The sequence below is a fragment of the Callionymus lyra genome, chromosome 19 (assembly GCF_982586985.1).
Source record: "Callionymus lyra chromosome 19, fCalLyr1.hap1.1, whole genome shotgun sequence".
Taxonomy (NCBI): Eukaryota; Metazoa; Chordata; class Actinopteri; order Syngnathiformes; family Callionymidae; genus Callionymus; species Callionymus lyra.
The window spans coordinates 12,957,780-12,975,868 of record NC_141836.1 but is presented as its reverse complement, the minus strand read 5'-3'; the positions used below and the strand labels follow the sequence as shown (position 1 = coordinate 12,975,868).

The following is an 18,089-nucleotide window of genomic DNA, read 5'->3' as shown; positions in this document are numbered from 1 at the left end:
CATGAGGGCCACGACAATATAGTCAAAGCCGCCCTTTGCCCATGTCTTCTCACACAGCATCTCCCAGCAGGTCCAAACACCATAGATTAAATCTTGGACCGTTTCTCTCCTTCTCCATCCACCTCTCCACCGAACACCGAACACCTCGGAGCTGCTTCATCCCCAGCATCCTCTCCCCGGAGCCCCCCCGCCCTCAGGAACCGCCCGCCTTATAAGGAGCAAGAAGTTGTTTATGTGGTGTGGATGTGCGAGTGCTCGCCCTCTTTTTCTGGCTATTCAGGGCACCAATGAAGAGTGGTGGAAGGAAAAAGAAGGTGAGACAAGGTCCAACGACCTTGTTTCAATTCTTCTTCTCCTTCTTCTTCAAAGTTTGAAATATCATCAACACAAACTCATAACCTTCTTTAAGTCTTTCGCGTCTCCTACCTTTTTTTTTTTTTCAATCAATTGTTTAATCACACTGTAGTGTATTCAAGATTTAAAAGACACGTTACGTGTCCGTTCAGTCCGAGGTCTTGCACCCCTGTAACACGACTGTGAGCACAATCACTCAAAAATTTTGGGTCCTTTGACCACGTGGTGTGATTGGCTTGCCCTGGCCCCAGAACCCTAAAAGTTCAAGATACTAAATCTGGAGGCCTGCGAGGGGCAGGGGGCGGGGTCTGGTGGTCCAGTTTAAAGTGAGACAGAACCTTGACTTGACGTCTAGTCTCTCTGTTGGGGTGCACACGGATTGACCACTCCTTTGGGCTTTATTTTCTTCTTCCTTGGATATTTAAGGGGGGAAATCTAAACAGCAAACATGGTAAGAATCGCGTAATACGCCGCTTTAGCAGAGACGATCTGTGAGACACGTTTAGTTAGTCAAGTAGTTGATGGTGTTTATGATCAATATTTAGGTGCAAAAATTAAATTTGATAAAGAGGATTAAACTAATTAAATGGCAGAATAAATAAAAACATTTTTTTTACTGATAAACCACATTTTTATTGAATTATAAATCATCTTTAACACGTCCACGTCAGTCCGATCAAAGCTATTATTGACAGATTCGTGATTGAGATTGTGGCGCTCGTCTTAATCCGGCTACAAAGTCAGAGTGTTTGCGCTAACAGGAGGGAAGGATGGCTGACAGCTGCTCAAGGTGCAGTTTCTGCTGAGGTGTCAGATTCCAAAGGGATTGTATGTCCGAAGGCCATATACAGTCGCGGCTAATGTGTTGAGCCCGAAATAGCCGGGATGATTTTCACTGAAGCCAACGAGCTCTTGGAGACATGACACGTGAATGTGGGACATTTTTTTGGGGGGGGTCTTTTTTTTAAATACATATGTGACCCCAGAAAAAACAGTCAATCTCGCCCCTAAATGTTACATTAAAAACGTAATGATCAATAGGTTCGAGTGAAGGAAGAATGGCGGAAACTTTGTTGACATGAAAATCAAGTGTGACATATTTTCTTACAGACTGACGCTCAACAAGAAGCCCGCTCCTACCTGAGCGAGGAAATGCTGGCTGGTGAGTTCAAACACAAGCACATGTTATTATGTAAGAATCAGAAAACACAAACACCTTTTTTTTTTTTATAGGTAACACAACACAGAATGAAAATAATTAAATAATAAATATATAATAAAATGAGATTCATAAATAGTGACACAATTAAATAATACAATTAAATTAAAAAAGATTAATTAAATTAAAGTTGCATCCAATTATATAAAGAATTTATATACAATAAAATAAAATTCCTCGCACTTATTTAAGTTATTTAAGGTTGACACATATAAACAAAAACAACATCTTTAAGAAGTTTATTACAAACCTTTAAATCAAGGCTGCATTTATATATTACAATATATTACATATATACATATTTTTCGATTTATTCGTATTTATTTATTTTATAGATATACGCAAAAAGTTACAGAAATAAACGTTTTGACTCATCCTATCATTGTAGAGAATGCAGACACACTATTCAAGTAGTTTATACTGTGTTTTTGGAGCACAAACAACGTTTACTCGAAGAAAAAAACAGGTTATTTATAATCGTATATTCATTAGGACTTACCATTGGTCTACGAGCGTGAATCCCCGGATGTAATTATTATTATTTAATTTTTTTTCACTGAAAAATATTATTGTCTCAGTTGTTCGCGGAAAGAATCGATTCTGAGTTTTTAAAAAAAAAGCGTTTTTAAAATGTATATTAAAAAACAGATTAAAAAGGTCACGTGATCTCCCCGCAGAGTTCAAAGCCGCCTTCGACATGTTCGACACCGACGGCGGCGGTGACATCAGCACCAAGGAGTTGGGTCAAGTGATGAGGATGCTGGGTCAGAACCCGACCCGAGAGGAGTTGGATGAGATCATCGAGGAGGTGGACGAGGATGGTGAGGAAAAAAAGACCATGAAAACTTTATAATAAAAAAAAAACTTTTTTAAGCATAAGTGTAAATTGACGATGACGTCATCCGCTTACGTCACTCTTCAGGCAGCGGCACCATCGACTTCGAGGAGTTCTTGGTCATGATGGTGAGACTGCTCAAGGAGGACCAGGCCGGCAAGAGCGAGGAGGAGTTGGCGGAGTGCTTCCGTGTGTTCGACAAGTACGTGACGTCACGCCATGGTGATGCGGTCACCACGTGTTTTGTTTTTTGTTTTTTTTGACTGACGTGTGATCTCTGGTGCAGGAACGGTGACGGTTACATCGACAGAGAGGAGTTCGCCCTCATCATCCGCAGCACCGGAGAACCCATCTCAGAGGAGGAGATCGACGAGCTGCTGAAGGATGGAGACAAGAACGCAGACGGCATGCTGGACTTTGACGGTACAATGACGTCATAGGAATGACTTCCTGTTGGAACACACGTGTATATGATGTATACAAATACTTTACTGTATTGTTAAAAATAATGTAAAATGATGAAATCATTTTAGAAGAAAGATTACCTACTTTTAACGATGGATTTAAGGATGTATTTTAATATATATAGTAATTAAAGTAAAATTAAAAATGTTGGTTTGTATTCATGAACAAAAATATAATCATGTTCAATACGGCGTATAACAGTAATCCATTCTATTTTATGTGTATTATAAAATATGGGAACGATGATATTATTGAATAATTAATAACATTATATATTAAATAAAATAAAATAATTAATTATGAAGTTTAACTTTAAATTCATGTACAAAAGCTTGATTAAAAAAGTACATATATAATAATAATTCGTTCTATTTGATGGCGCCTTTCAAGACACCAAAGGACGCCTTACAGAGGATAAAAGCATCACAATAAAAACATTGGAAATACACAGTAAAATACATTTGATATTACAAAGACTACGCCAGTTTGATGAGTTGCGATTTAAAAATGTCTTTATTTTAGGATGGACTTGAATGTGTGGTACAAATAAAGGTTAATTTGTTAGTATAAATTGTAATTATAATAAAAAAAAATAGATCATAATAGTTTATTTTAAGAGCTGATATCTACACCTTATACTTGTTTTGTTTTTTTGGAATAACTACTTCTTACATCAGTATGTATGATATTGTACTGACAGAATCCGTGCTTTTCGGCGTTCCATGTTTTCTTTTCTTTGTTTTAGTCACATGACACACAACTTAATTGTTAAAGTCAACTTTTAGGAACTTGTTTTAAGTCTTTCTACCAACCTAGCCTACCATACTTTGTACTTTATACTTTGTATTGTGTCACATGACAAATACAACTTGATTAATAACCATTTTTGTTCTGAGTTTTAACCTGATTTATTGGAGTTCACTTCTAAATTTGCTACCTTTCCCTTCCCAGAATTCCTCAAGATGATGGAGAATGTGCAGTAAATCCTGAAAGACTCATGGACATTCCTCCTTCTCCTCCCTCCCACCTGAAGCCCCCATCTCAGAAAAAAAAATGACTCCTCTTCTGTCCACTGCGTCTCCTCTGCAAATGTATCCTCAACAGAACACTAGGGCAACCAGAGGGCGGGCGGCTGTGGTCCTCTTCGTCTAACTGGTGAACGCAGACACGTGTTGCTACATCCAGGGAAAGCTGCCGCTGGGAGATGCTGCCACTTTTTACATAAGGACGTCCACAACCAAAAACCAGCCCGCCCTCCTCTCCCGCCCCTGCTGGTCCACATCTGAACCAGATGTCATCGAGATAGAACGGCGGCCCGTGACACCTGCTGCTTTAGACCAATTCAAACACTTCACTGTACAAAGAGTCATTCGCTTGAACAGAATAAATTAACTAACACATGCTCACTCGTAGTCGTCATATTACTGGTCTGTGTAAAGATTTTGTTTTTGAGGAATATCAATAAAAGCTCTTTGTTTCTTCTTTTTGTCAATTTTGTATGACGTCCTAGTTTTACTGAATTAATCTAAAAATACGTTTTTTGGTTATTTTCTGGGAAATGGTGACTAGAAAAAGTGTTAAAATACAAATTATACAACATAAATATCTAATTAAATACAAATATAAACATGCATACAGTTGAGAAAATACTTTAACAGTGGAAAAAGCTCATTGAACACAAAGAAAGGAAGGAAAAGTTGAAGATTCTCTTGTCGTTTTTTTTGTCCTACAACTTAAAAACCTTTTTGTCTTTCCAAAATGGCGGCACACAGTAGTACTGCAGGGTCTTGAGCTACTGGGTTGACAGTTAATAACAGCATGATCATGGATTATTTTGATCCTAAACCTCCTCAAAATATGAACATAAAAGTTCTGAGCCCTGACCAGCTTTAATAAAGGTCCACTATCAAGGTCGCTGAGGGCCACATTTGAAAAGTGAAAACAATCTGGGGCCAAATATGAAAACTGACGCTGACATTATAGTAATCTCATTCACAACTTCAAAATAATACTTCAAAAACTAGTTGACAAAATTGAGAACTTCTTCACAGATAGATGGATGGATGGATGGATGGATAAATTTATTGTTCCCTCTGGAGATCTCCTTCAGGAAATTGTTTTTCCCGCACACAGCAACATAGAAGATGGATTCATAAAATAAGAACAAGAACAATAAAAAGTAAGTGCAAGATGACACATCTTGCCCATATCTGACTGTCATCCTCCATGATGGACAGTAGTTTGTCCAGTGATCTTCTCTCAGCAACTGTCACCAGTGAGTCCAGCTTCATGCCAACCACAGAACCTGCCTTTCTGATCAACCTGTCCAACCTGTTGACACTCCTCTTGGACACATTTCCACCCCAACACACCACAGCATAGAACAGGACACTGGCCACCACAGACTAGAACATGCAGAGGATCTTCCTGAAGATGTTTAATTATCGGAGCCTCATCAGAAAGTACAGTCTCTGAACTTTCTTATATACATGGTCTGTGTTGCAGGACCAGTTTACTGTCCAGCCACACACCGAGGTACTTATAGTTGTCAACTATCTCCACCTCGACCTGGACCTCCCAAAGTCCAAGACCAGCACCTTAGTGTTTGAGCTGCAGGCACACAGGAAAAACATTTTCTAAATTTGTTTCACTATGTGTGTTTTACATCTGTTTACAATGCTTATCTTACATTTATATTGACTATTAAAATGTATGAATGACTTCCCTGAGCTAGGACACAGGTATTCTCTCAGTTTTTTTCATGCTACCTGTCTCTCACTCTTGCCAATTTCCAGCAAGATGGCTACACTTGTGCCTTTTGAAAACCATTTTTGTTTCATCACAAAGCTGACAAAATAAGTATATGAGAATATGATCCATCTTAAATAGACCAGATGTTATGTAACCAGCCTCATTTTTACACCTGAAGTTGCTTTAAAATCAACAAGAAACAAGGTGTACTAATAATACTTTTCTCCATGACTGTATATATAGTTTGCAAACATGCAATTTGTGTTTTAAACATGTAACGTTTGCTGTATCTAAAGTAGTTCCTGCATCACTGGATAAATCAGAGATGGTGAACTGACTAAACTCATACCATACTTATATCTTCTCTTTGATGCTATTGTTTCCTCTTCAAGTTGATTTGTCTTTAGCATATCAAACATTGTTTCGCCTGCAGACTCTTGATACATGCAGCTATTCTAATGCACTCGTCTACAGCAAACACTGAGGTGTTCATCACACTTACCTGCAGGTCTTTTTTTTTTTCCACTGGAGTCTGACACAACGGCTTGTGCTGTAACCAAGCAAATATAAAATATAATACGTTGACAAGAACCTAAATGTTTCTCTATAGGTCATTATTTTTCTGTCAACTGTGGGTTCGGTTTAACTTTTGACAAACCTGAACTTACCTTACCTTATAACAAAAAAAAAAATATATATATAAAGAGGCTTGGTTTTGTTTTTCTATTTAAGTGGTTATTATCGAAAATAAGTCATATTCAGACTGAAATTCGAATCATTTTCTTATAAAATAAAACAATAAGAGAAGAAGGTTTTCTAGTCACATAAGAGCTCAGAGAGATGTTTGAGCTTCATTAGTTCAATGAGGCTCTTCCTCCCTTCAGGCGTTCTAGACGCTGATCTTGATAAGAATTGGTTCAAACAAATGATTTTCTCTCTCCTTAAATCAACACAAACATTCAACAACATTCGTTTCGCTCCGAGAGACAAAGGCGACAGAGTGGATTTGGTTAAGCATAATGAAGGCAAGGTATGTTTACATTTAAATTTCCATGAACATTATGGAACTTCAATGCAAACATTTTGGCGGGTATTTAAAGGCAAAGAGTGAGACGAGGGGAAAACATTGATCATCATGGCTCTGCAGGCTCGATTCACTGGAGCAGTTCTTCTGTGCAGTCTCCTCTTCTGCACTGCAGAATCAAGTAAGTCACTTCTTTCACTGGTGAATATTACATTAACTCCCATTTAATCTGCTATTTTGTTTTTAATTTGGTGGACGACAAGATTGTACTGAGACACCTTTTTAACTATTTTATTAAATGAAAATTTCATTTAACCTCAGGAATTGCTGTAAATATATAAAGAAATTAGTTTTAAACAGGCTCGATTATTACTGCCTTAACTCTGTAAACTGAACGTCACATTATGAAAACTAGTGCTGTTAAGATATAAAGTATTGATCTATAAATAATTAAACCAATACATCTTTTTCTATATCAACTAAAAAAGCTGAGTAAAGCCCTCAACCCCAGTTGTTTTTTGTTTGAATCCATTGTTGTGGCTGTTGAAATAAATCGGTAAGAAAAAAGGATCTTTATTAAGTCATTAATTGTTTTCAGTACATTCAGTTCTATTCATTGACATCATCCTAAACAAAGCAAGTTTAAAGCGATTCTAAAAATATTAAGGTACCCAAAGCTACCTAGAGTTGCTTTAATGTCGGCATTAAGTTTGCAGACCGACCTTAGGATAAAAATACCGAATCGTTTTTTCACGAGTTTACAGGTTTATTTTTTGTAGTAAACTTTACTAACAAATTATTTTAAAATAAAACATCTTTCAGGCAGTAATAATCAATAGAGCAAAAACTCTCATTGACCAGTATCAGTATAAAATCTAATCAATTTTCATCAGGTTCAGCTTTTGTATTATTAGGTTTATACAAAGTGATTTAGGTTAAGACATCATCAAGTTTTGACAAATCAATGACCGTTCTTTTTAACCTGACAACGCTAATATAGATGAAACAAAACACAGGAGATAATTAATAATTTACAAGCTGATTAATGATGGTTTCTCACGTAGAAACACATCAAACAGTACATCCCGAAATTCCCTGTTGTGTCGCAGAGGCTTCATGAAAATGAGTTTCTCCTGTAGGTGTCTTCGACTTCCTCGACGTCAACCACAGCGACGCCATCTCCAAGCATGAACTGGCTTCTGGGATCAACAAACTGCAGTTGGGTCTGACCAAAAATGAAACCAGGGACTTCCTCCATAAAGTGGACGTAAACAGTGAGTCAGAAAAAAAAAGAAAAAGTTTATCTCTCCTTTTTAAAATAATATTTTTAGCTATTAAATACTGATTGATTGTATCGACTTTCTTTCTCAGAGAGTGGCTTCATCAGCTCGGATGAGTTTTCCAACCTCATCCAGCGAGTCGTGGAGATAATCACTGAGACTCAGTAAGAAAACTATTCATGGAAGCAACTTTTTGACGTTGACCGCTCACACTTGTCTGCTCTCGTGTGTGATCACAGCAGAGAGATGACGGAGGCCAAGGAGGAGCAACTCAATGAGTTGATCACTGAAACACCCCTGGTTGGCATCACCGCACAGGATATTTACGGTACATGATGATGACGATAATAACTTTCCTTTGAAAGAGCTTATTATATTCTAGCTGTATTAATGCCCTATTGACATTATTCAAAGGTGGGGTAGGTGTTCTTCAGAATTGTGTCGGCAAGCTACATTTTTAAATTCAAGAATCCAAGCCTCACTGTTGGGAATGTTCTCGAAGCTAATCCTGAAAAACTTTTTTTTTCACGGCTTATCGACAGAGCCGAGGATGAAGAGGGCGGGGCCAATCGCAGTTTAGTTTGACTGACAGATCAACGTCTTATCATTTTGAATGGCCCGCTTAAAATATTTGGATGGTGTTTATACATGATTTTATGTTCCACGGGTGACTACAATGGTTGGCTTTTGTGTTAAAGGCTGGAATTGTGGTGATACAGTAAAATTAGTTACTTCTAAGTGTTGATTTTCTTGTGTTGAGTCTTATTAACATCGTTCTCTTTCGCTCTTCTGCAGAATTCGAGTTGGCCTTGAAATTGTAGGACAGACACCAAGGAAAACCCACGATCGAGAAGTCTGAAGGCGCCAGATCGACTCCATATCAGTTTTTCACCATAAGAGAAACATGGTTTTAAAAAAAATGGGTCCAATAAATCAAATTAATGAACATTGACAAGTGTTGTTTTTTTTGTCCATTTGGAGGAATTGATTTTGGAAAGATCGTACGACCTTTTGAAAAAGAAAATGCTCCACAGTATTTTTCAAAATATAGAAACAGAAAATTCGTCAAACTGATGCAAACCGGTACATGGCAACTTTTGCGACGTTTGGCGAGTGCTAATGGGAAATGTAGTCTCCCGTCGGGCTAAACACCACCATTTTAGTCCACTGGCGTCGCTCGACTTCAAATCGCATTCAGCTGCTTTAAGCCAAATTCTATTTACTGTTCCTGTGCACGGTTTATATCCCTCTAATTACATTCAGTTATTTTAAGTTATAAAACATGATTAATAAACTATTTTTATGTTGTTAAGTGTAAAAGTATCAGTAATAATTGAAATGATGCCATTTAAGCACCATAAAAGTCCTCATTGTCGTCCTTTAAATTTATCTCAGCTTTTACTATTTAACTAAAATAACACTCAAGCAACTGTTGTATTATCTCAGGAATAAAACCTGATATATGTTGATTTAACGGGTGTTGGCTACATTCAAGAAGTAAACATGTTTAGCTAAATAAAGGTAAATATATTTAAGTAAATAAAATGAATTCTGGTTTTCTAATTAAGACAAAACTTGATCTCCATGGATCGAATGTTACTATGTCTGGACGGACGAAGGTAAGCTCTGACAGAACTTTCCCTCGTCATCATCGGCCATTCATTTGGATTAACTTAACTTTTTAAAATTTTTTGCAGCTTTTAAAACTTCAACCCTCAGAGCGCACAATATGGCCTTCCTTCTCAGGATTCTGATGCTTATCGGATGCCTTGTCTACGCCTGCGCTTCCACAGATCTCAGTGCAGTGTCTTGTAAGATCTTCTGTATTTTTACACAAACAAAGACAGTATTTCGATTACTCTACAGTAACACGGCATCACCTGAAGAGTACCAAGATAGAATAAAAGTGGAAGCTAATGTAAAATACATTTGTGTGGGAAGTAACAACAACATATGTCAACATTTTCAGTCGCGCCTGATTCCTTCGAAGCATTTGACCGAGATGGGACTTGCAGCATCACCAGACAGGAGATGTTTCAAGGATGGAAAGGGCTTGGATTAGTCCTTCCTAAGTCTGATTTAGAAAAACTTGACCATGATTTTGATAAGGATGGTAAGTAGCCAGCAATGGAATCATTGGACAAACATTGTCTAGTAGAATAATAATTATATATATATATACCTGTATATATCAATTGATGATTTGAAGAAAAGTGAATTTATATTGTATGGACTATTTTTTTTAAGTCGAGTGGATTTGAAATCCATTACAAAAATGAATGGAACCTTTGTTTGTCTGGACAAAGATTTTCCCGAGGGGAAGATGAGTGAACTTTAAGCTGAAGTATCATAGTTAAGTTAATAAGATGTTGTTTAAAATTGTTGACATTATTTTGTTTTACGTTTAGATAGATCAACTTTAATAGTTTTAATATTGGATTAACCGAGACATTTCACATCGACAGGAAACACAGAGATAAACAACATGGAGTTCAAAGCTATGATGGAAAGAATGCAAAGGAAGGCTCGACCATGTACGTGGAACAAAACCCATTCTACTGGGTTCACCATATTTATAGTGTTTAATAATATTTTCTGTGCAGGAGTTGAACCTGTTGAAGGTGAAGAATGCTGAGAGTCTCCTGTCCTTGATGCCGAAAGAATAAAAGCTTAATTTAAAAAAATAATGTGAATCATTGCTGGAACAATACCAACAACTATTAAACAAGATTCTGGTTAAGTAAATAAGTAAGTAATTTTTATTTGTATAGCGCCTTTCCAGACCAGGGTCACAAAGCGCTTAAACAATCAAAACAATACTCAATAAAGTATATACTTTAAAGGTCAATATAAAACTGATAACACAACAGGAGTTCCAGAAAATCAAGGAAAAGCCTGAACAAATAAAAACGTCTTAAGATGTTTCTTGAAGGAGTCAGTAGATCATCAAACACAGAGAGAGAGGAAGATCTTTCCAAAGCTTAGGAGCAACAGCCTGGAAGGATTTCTCTCCTCTGGTCCTGAACCGTGTGCGTGGAACCATCAGTAGATTCTGATCCACAGACCTCAGAGCCCGAGCTGGGGTGTAAGGCTGGATCAGATCAGTGATGTAAGGAGGAGCCTGACCATGAAACAAAATTGTAAATACATTTACTAGGCTTTATCTGGTTATTAAACATCACCTATACAGTTTATAGAAGTGAATGTCGCCACTCTTAAAATGGTAAACCACTTTAAATCTTTATTAATAATAAGAAATGTGTGGCTCTTACAACAAGCAAAAGAATGCAATTGAAAAGAAGATGGAGCAACAAAAAAAGAGACAAAACTATGAGCCGTAGTTCGCCTCGTCGAAGGCTTTCCTCGCCCTCTTCAGCTCCTCGTTCATGGTCAACAAGTCCTTGACTCGGGCGAACTTTCGAGGGTCTTTACGGATCAGGAACACGATGTCCTCCACCTGGACGCGGCCCTGGCGGCCGATGGACATGGCCTTGTGGGTCATCTCGGTGATGAACTCGATGACCAAGTCCTCCAGGATGTCGACGGACTCGGTGTAGGGGTTCTGGTCGTCCCCGAAGCCGTACATCATGCAGCGAAGCTCCTTGGAGAAGAGTCGCTTCCTCCTGCCGTGCCCGTGATCCATCCCGGCCGAGCCGTCGTCCATCTCCTCCTCGAAACCGGCTTCATCCTCCTCTTCCGCCATTTTGTCTAGAGAAAAACAAATATAAACGTTTAAACCTAAACAAAAAATCTATTATTTACCCATAAAAATGATCAAATTAAGTTAGATTTCACACTTACTTACACTGTTATTCTTCAACGAATCAACAACAAAACAGTCGCCGCCTCTTCCGGTTGCAGCGTCCAAGAAGCGGAAGTGGTTTTTCTTCAGATATGACGTTTCTCTCTACTGCCCCCTGCGGCGACTCCGACACCTCCAGCCATGCAACAGCATATGCTAGTGACAGCTCACACTAAAAAGTCGACACTAACGGTATGTTTAAGTTTTTTGTTGTGGTTCCTACGGTTGTTTTTGTTTAGCTAACATCAGCGGTAAACATCTCAACTTTAATTTACATCGATCTTTAGTACATCTGGTTAAACATGCTACATAAACATGCCCTGAAAGATATTGTTTTGTAAATGAATGAAGGAACAACAAAGTCGAAATCCGAGGTGAATGCATTTAAAAAGATCGGAATACATATAGTTTATATCTCGTCTACTATAAAAAGTTCTTAAAACTCCTCCCCGAAGTGAACAATAAGTCACATTGACTCGGTTTACTTATCGATTTTAATGTATTTGATCTTTAAAATGTAACTGTATTGATATCCCGTTAAAATGCCCGCGTTTTCAATGAAGTTTGTTCGAGTTATACACATCGACATGAAGTCTAATGCATCACTGTTTGACACAAAACTTAATAACAAGTTAATAAAGAGCAGGTGAATAAATAAATGTGTCATGTAAACAATAGTCTTCTAAACTTTGACAGAGGTGTTGTGACAGTGGTTATTTATGTTGTGTTTTACTTAAAAGTAACTCCAATATTCTCTCAATGCTTCATATTTTCACTGAACTTAATAACAAACAAGGTTTATCAAAGTAATATAGGACAGATCTGATTTTTAATTCCATTTTTAAACTTTTCTCCAGGGCTTCGATTATTGGAGATGCGTTCAAAATCAGGGATGAGCAGACAATAGTATATAATATAGTGCTTTCTTCTGCACTGGTCCGACCATCCTCTTGGAGGTCGATGGCGTTCCCGATCCAATTCCTCTGGAGAGCCATTCGCACGGTTGGATTGGTCCTCTTCTACTACGTCTTCTCCATCGGAATCACCTTCTATAACAAATGGCTTATGAAGGTATTTATAAACAAGTACATTTAAATGCATATTTTAGTCTGAATTCTAAAAGACTTTTACTATTTTATGTATCAATCTGTCACCTGTGACTCATCACTGTTGAATATGTTTGACGGTGCCACACCTCACATGTCTCCTGATGAAAGGAAACTTTTGTTTGCATTATAAAATGATAAAACGACACGACATATCTGGTTTGGCATGTTTTGCGAGATTTCCCCTCCTCTTTCCCCAGGGCTTCCGCTATCCCCTCTTCATGACGTTGGTTCACCTGGCCATCAACTTCTGTCTGTCAGCTGTGACCCGACAGTTGATGCAATGCTGGACAGGAAAGCCTCGGACGGTTCTCAGCTGGTCCGATTACATGTACAAAGTGGCTCCGACAGGTGACACATGATAAGAAGTTTCTTATCTTATGTATTTTCTCAGATTCTAAGTTAGTCATTTCAATTTTTAGATAGATACTTTATGGATCCCCGCAGGAGAAATTCTTTTATCTAGCAGCAATAACACATCCATCCATAAGAACATCCATAAATACATGTAAAAACAACTAAAATAGATGCATGAATACAATACAATAATTGCATGAATACAACAAAAAAATATAATTAAAATACATTGACGATTATAATCAAATAAATACATGAAAGCAGTCAAATAAATACTTTAATATAATTAAAATAAATGCATTACTATAATCAAATAAATACATGAATACAGTCAAATAAATCCTAAAATGTAATTAAAATAAATGCATGAATACAATTAAAATAAATGCATGAATATAATCAAATAAATACATGAATACAATCAAATAAATTCATAAATATGATAAAAATAAATGCATGAATAAAATCAAATACATAAATATAATACAAATAAATACATTAATATAATACAAATAAATACATTAATAAAAATACATAAATAATGAAATAGTTGCTAACAAAAAGGAAAAGTGCATGTCAAGCATGAGGGAGATTTGTTGTAACATATTATGGCAGAAGGAACAAAGTATGTCGTTATTATAACGTTCCGTTCTCCAGTGCATGCTCAAATTTGTTAAATTTCTTTACCATAAGACTTCATTGCCTATTTTCTTTTCATTGACTTTCCGCTTTTTGTATCAGTATTTCTTGGCAATAATTTGAAACCGACAAATATTTTATATTTATAAATAAATATAATATCTTTTGTGTATTATAACATGTTTTTTTATGATTTACAGCATTTGTTCTACTTTCTCTTGTTAGTAAATTACATATTTACAACACCTCACAACAGTCGTAAAATATAATGTGTCCACTCAAGATGTTAAATTGTTTACCTCTGCTGTAGAATTAAATATGAGAATCTAATGCAATAGATTTTCCTGTTATAAAAAGTGGAAGCTCTTCTGGTGTTGACTCTGAGCTCTCACTCTCAGCTCTAGCAACAGCGCTGGATATCGGACTGTCTAACTGGAGCTTCCTCTTCATCACCATCAGCTTGTAAGTCTTTCACACAAACTCTTTGGTGGTGCTTATGATTCTAAGGTGTTTTTATCGCAGGTACACAATGACCAAATCATCTGCCGTGCTGTTTATCCTCTTCTTCTCACTGGTCTTTAAACTGGAAGAGCCAGTAAGTAACTACTTCAGGTCATATTTTTCACTTTAAGGCCATTTAAATAACGGCTATTATAAGGATCATATTCATTTTTGTCTTTTTATCTCGTGTCAACTAGAACCCGTTCCTGATCCTGGTGGTCCTGCTCATCTCCTGCGGGTTGTTTATGTTTACGTTTGAGTCGACCCAGTTTAACCTGGAAGGCTTCGTCATGGTGCTGATGGCCTCCTTCATCGGGGGCATCCGCTGGACCCTCACACAGCTCCTCATGCAGAAGGCAGAGTTGGGTGAGTAAGGTTTGGTGCTTGTAGTCTCATGAATTTGCTCATTTCAAATGCAAGTTGTTTGTAAGCTCTAAGTTTCCCCGCATCATTTTGCAGGGCTTCAGAATCCCATCGACACACTGTATCACCTCCAGCCGCTCATGTTTATGGGCCTCTTTCCACTATTTCTGTACAATGAAGGTGAGTTTCTACTTCAGTTCGGTCCAGCTCTCCTGGAACTATTCTCATTGTCTGACTGTAGAAGTAAAAAAACATGTTTTATTTTAGTTCACTATATATAGAAGTAGTGGCTCACAATAGCTCATTTAAATTTTTTATTAATTTTATTTGACACATAAGCCCAAACTTCAGTAATTTAATTAAATGTATTATTTATATATTAAATTAATTATTTAATTTTGATATACCAACTTTAATGTACCATGTTTATCATATTTATTTAATTTTAATATATTTATAATTTTTTTAAATTTTCTTTATTGAATTTTTATAATATTTTATTTTTTTAAATCTTGTGTTTTTTTGTTTCACAATACTGTCAATAAACTCCTTTTTTTGTTTTCAAAAGAATAAATCTTGTTTTCCCGCTGCGATATATTCACGGCTCCTCTCTGATGTGACACTAATATTTCAGCTTTAAGCCTCAGCATGTCTGAGAAGCTTTTCCGAGTGAATGAGCTGCAGCCACTCCTGCACTCGCTCTTCCTGCTGAGCATCGGAGGGATGTTGGCGTTCGGTTTGGGCTTTTCCGAGTTCCTGCTCGTCTCCAAAACCTCCAGCCTCACATTGTCCATATCAGGGATCTTCAAGGTTTGTTTATTCCTTCGTCATTCCTAATTTTTATTCAACCAGAACTTGCTTGAACAGAGAATTTAAAAATAAAAAGCAAGGTGATGGTAGGAATCCTATGGTTTAAAAAACAATACGTGGTTACACTGAAAATGATCTTTGTCCTGCTTATCAACTAAACTTGCTCGAGACAAACTATCAGCAACTACAGAATTCCTCAGTCAGCAAGATAAAAAAATTGGCTTAAATGTTGCTCAATAGTTTGAATAATATATGGACAAATAAATGTACAAATAGGGTTAAAAATAATAAAGAAAGAACTGTTAATTCTGTGCATGTTATAGTTGAGAAATAACATTATAACGTATAAAATAAAAAATACGAAAAAATAAAGTTCATTTCAAAGTTAAAAACATGCTTTTGTTGGCCTTGAAACTCAACTTTTTGAAGTACAGTTGGTTTATTTGTTTGCTTTCTCTGACTATGAGATATATTTTAGTTTTATAAATAAAGTTCATTGTCTTTACTTTCAACATTACGATATCTAAGCAAAAGTTTTATGTCAAATAAAAGTTGTTTTTCGAATGTTGTACGATACACCAGCCAATACACATCTTTTTATGACTAATTTTCTATTGCTTTTTACTGTTTTATTTTGAAAATAGAATGTTTTTTATAATACATTAATATTAACGTGTGACTCTTGACATGTCAAGATGCTGATTTCAGTCAAGTTTACTCAAAAATGAAACCTGTGAATTAGTGAAAATAAGTGAAACACAAACTCTATTTGATTTGTTTTCACTTGTATTATATGAAGCACTACGTTAAGAAACTCTCTGTTTATCCTGCAGGAAGTGTGTACACTGCTTCTGGCTTCTTCTCTGATGGGAGACAAGTTGACCCGAATCAACTGGTTGGGATTCGGCGTGTGTCTGTGTGGGATTTCCCTGCACGTGGGATTGAAGACGTATTACTCGAAAAGTAAGATTTCTGTTCGTGTGACGAGCTTGTGTGTGACGAACGGTTTCTGATTGTTCTCCGCGGTAGGAAAGGGTGCTTCGATACGTCACCTCAACAGTCGAGTCCCGGAGCTGGAGCTGCCTCTGCTGCTGCAGAGCGGAGGAGGCGAGGAGGAGGATTCGGTGACTGAGGAGCAGGAGATCATGATGCGCTGAACCTCACCGGTCGATGAGAGACTTTGACCATTCCAAAACACTTGCACAACACAGCCGTGAAGAGTGGGAACTACACGGCTTCAGGGCCTTGTTATGATCCTTACTTATAATGGCACATTTTGTTATTCTCTTAAGCAAATCCACGATGTAGCAATTATTTTTCATCTAAAGAGTTTTTTGTGTTTTTTAAAGGGAACACCGTAACATCCATACTATTAATAAGACACAGGAGGTTCACATTCTAAAAGTGTTGGAGGTTAATTCAGTGTTGGCATTACTGTTAAAAAAAGTGAATGAGGAAACATTGTGATACATTTCTGTGGAAGATATTTAATGTATATGTCACTCATGGGATTATTTATTTACGAGTGATTCTGTGCGACTTAATCCAAGATCAATGAATCTCACAAGGAACTGCCAAATGATCCTGATCGAGTTTTTTATGAAGATGTTTTCCTCGAGGTGCCTTGGTGACGTGTCAACTGTTTTTAATATATGGTGGAAGTGGTTCTGGTCCAAGCTTTCAATGTCCTCTCAAAAATACAATTGTGGCAAATAAAGTTTCAAATAATGATTTTCTTTTGTCTTGTCTTTGAAGTAAATGTTATGCAGCAAGTGTACAACAAGTAGTAGAATTGTATGTTTTTCCCCATCCTTGGATTGTTTACGCTGGTCACTCTGCGTACAATGTCTAAAGCATTAACTGAGTCTGGTTCTTGTCGAGGTTTCTGCCTGTTAAAAGAAAGTTTTTATCCTCGCCACTTTCTTTCTTCACAATTCTCTGCGACCTTTTTTTTTCTTCTCTTATATTGTGTTAGTTAAAATGTGTGTCTTATGACAACGCTATAATAATTTAACACTTTAAATAAATTGTAGTTTAATTTTAAACGCTTGGTTAAGGCAAGAGGAGTAATATGAGATTTTATACACATTATAGTTTCAACTTTTGCCCAGCTTTCACCCTGTGAAGTCATGAATCATCACTTAATTGACAAAAACATATCTTAATCCAGGTAAAGTTCCTTCTCCAAAATGTAAACTGTAAAAATATTATTGAAACTACCATAAAGCTATATCAGGGGTGTAAAACTCAACCACAAAAAGGGCCAAATCTTTTGTCTTAATTTATTGAGGCTCGATTTCTCTCAATTTTCTCTGTGCTTATTCATAATCTCTGTGCCATATATTTTAAACAGCATCTTCATAGGTCACCTTATCAACGTGAACATTGATCTTGAGTTTATGTTGAGCCAACCATTCAGCAGGCCGCTTAAAATGACTCAGTTGTCCGATTTTGGCCCCTAGGCCATGAGTTTGTAAATTTGTTGAGTAAGTAAGTAAGTAAGTAATATTTATTTATATAGCGCTTTTCCAGACCAGGGTCACAAAGCGCTTAAACAATCAAAACAATACTCACTCAAATATA

At 36.8% G+C, this 18,089-nt stretch overlaps 4 protein-coding genes across 5 annotated transcripts; 3 read left to right on the top strand and 1 right to left on the bottom strand.

Moving 5' to 3' along the window:
* The first annotated feature begins 1,406 nt into the window (after nucleotides 1–1,406).
* On the top strand, nucleotides 1,407–4,365 carry tnnc2.2 (troponin C2, fast skeletal type, tandem duplicate 2). The gene is made up of 5 exons (XM_087781754.1): nucleotides 1,407–1,516; nucleotides 2,251–2,394; nucleotides 2,496–2,610; nucleotides 2,695–2,831; nucleotides 3,825–4,365. Exons 1-5 carry the CDS (start codon nucleotides 1,507–1,509, stop codon nucleotides 3,854–3,856), a joined length of 438 nt encoding a protein of 145 aa, XP_087637880.1. The 5' UTR covers nucleotides 1,407–1,506; the 3' UTR covers nucleotides 3,857–4,365.
* A 2,394-nt stretch (nucleotides 4,366–6,759) lies between these two features.
* LOC148059565 (uncharacterized) lies at nucleotides 6,760–8,847 on the top strand. Its single transcript, XM_087781551.1, has 5 exons — nucleotides 6,760–6,829; nucleotides 7,788–7,922; nucleotides 8,020–8,092; nucleotides 8,168–8,256; nucleotides 8,724–8,847. Exons 1-5 carry the CDS (start codon nucleotides 6,760–6,762, stop codon nucleotides 8,747–8,749), a joined length of 393 nt encoding a protein of 130 aa, XP_087637677.1. The 3' UTR covers nucleotides 8,750–8,847.
* A 2,296-nt stretch (nucleotides 8,848–11,143) lies between these two features.
* On the bottom strand, nucleotides 11,144–11,804 carry taf13 (TATA-box binding protein associated factor 13). Of its 2 annotated transcripts, none has more exons than XM_087781426.1 (2): nucleotides 11,734–11,804; nucleotides 11,144–11,636 (listed from the first exon to the last, which is right to left on the bottom strand). In XM_087781426.1, exon 2 carries the CDS (start codon nucleotides 11,629–11,631, stop codon nucleotides 11,257–11,259), a length of 375 nt encoding a protein of 124 aa, XP_087637552.1. In that variant the 5' UTR covers nucleotides 11,632–11,636; nucleotides 11,734–11,804; the 3' UTR covers nucleotides 11,144–11,256. The 2 variants fall into 2 exon arrangements, with proteins under 2 accessions (XP_087637552.1, XP_087637551.1); XM_087781425.1 differs by having other exon boundaries at nucleotides 11,730–11,785.
* A 42-nt stretch (nucleotides 11,805–11,846) lies between these two features.
* LOC148059563 (solute carrier family 35 member H1-like) lies at nucleotides 11,847–17,237 on the top strand. Its single transcript, XM_087781318.1, has 10 exons — nucleotides 11,847–11,922; nucleotides 12,588–12,801; nucleotides 13,037–13,187; nucleotides 14,231–14,294; nucleotides 14,355–14,427; nucleotides 14,531–14,699; nucleotides 14,793–14,876; nucleotides 15,331–15,506; nucleotides 16,340–16,469; nucleotides 16,536–17,237. The coding sequence occupies exons 2-10, from the start codon at nucleotides 12,691–12,693 to the stop codon at nucleotides 16,661–16,663; spliced, it is 1,086 nt and encodes a 361-aa protein (XP_087637444.1). The 5' UTR covers nucleotides 11,847–11,922; nucleotides 12,588–12,690; the 3' UTR covers nucleotides 16,664–17,237.
* The last annotated feature ends 852 nt before the right edge of the window (nucleotides 17,238–18,089 follow it).

Bases quoted from the DNA above. Each gene is read 5' to 3' on its own strand.
- tnnc2.2 (XM_087781754.1), top strand. The intron at 2,611-2,694 runs GTACGTGACGTC...TCTCTGGTGCAG, and splicing joins TGCTTCCGTGTGTTCGACAA to GAACGGTGACGGTTACATCG. The intron at 2,832-3,824 runs GTACAATGACGT...TTCCCTTCCCAG, and splicing joins CGGCATGCTGGACTTTGACG to AATTCCTCAAGATGATGGAG.
- LOC148059565 (XM_087781551.1), top strand. From the start codon at position 6,760: ATGGCTCTGCAGGCTCGATTCACTGGAGCAGTTCTTCTGTGCAGTCTC. The intron at 6,830-7,787 runs GTAAGTCACTTC...TTTCTCCTGTAG, and splicing joins CTTCTGCACTGCAGAATCAA to GTGTCTTCGACTTCCTCGAC. The intron at 8,257-8,723 runs GTACATGATGAT...GCTCTTCTGCAG, and splicing joins CACCGCACAGGATATTTACG to AATTCGAGTTGGCCTTGAAA.
- taf13 (XM_087781426.1), bottom strand. From the start codon at position 11,631: ATGGCGGAAGAGGAGGATGAAGCCGGTTTCGAGGAGGAGATGGACGAC.
- LOC148059563 (XM_087781318.1), top strand. From the start codon at position 12,691: ATGGCGTTCCCGATCCAATTCCTCTGGAGAGCCATTCGCACGGTTGGA. The intron at 14,295-14,354 runs GTAAGTCTTTCA...TTTTTATCGCAG, and splicing joins CTCTTCATCACCATCAGCTT to GTACACAATGACCAAATCAT. The intron at 16,470-16,535 runs GTAAGATTTCTG...TCTCCGCGGTAG, and splicing joins GAAGACGTATTACTCGAAAA to GAAAGGGTGCTTCGATACGT.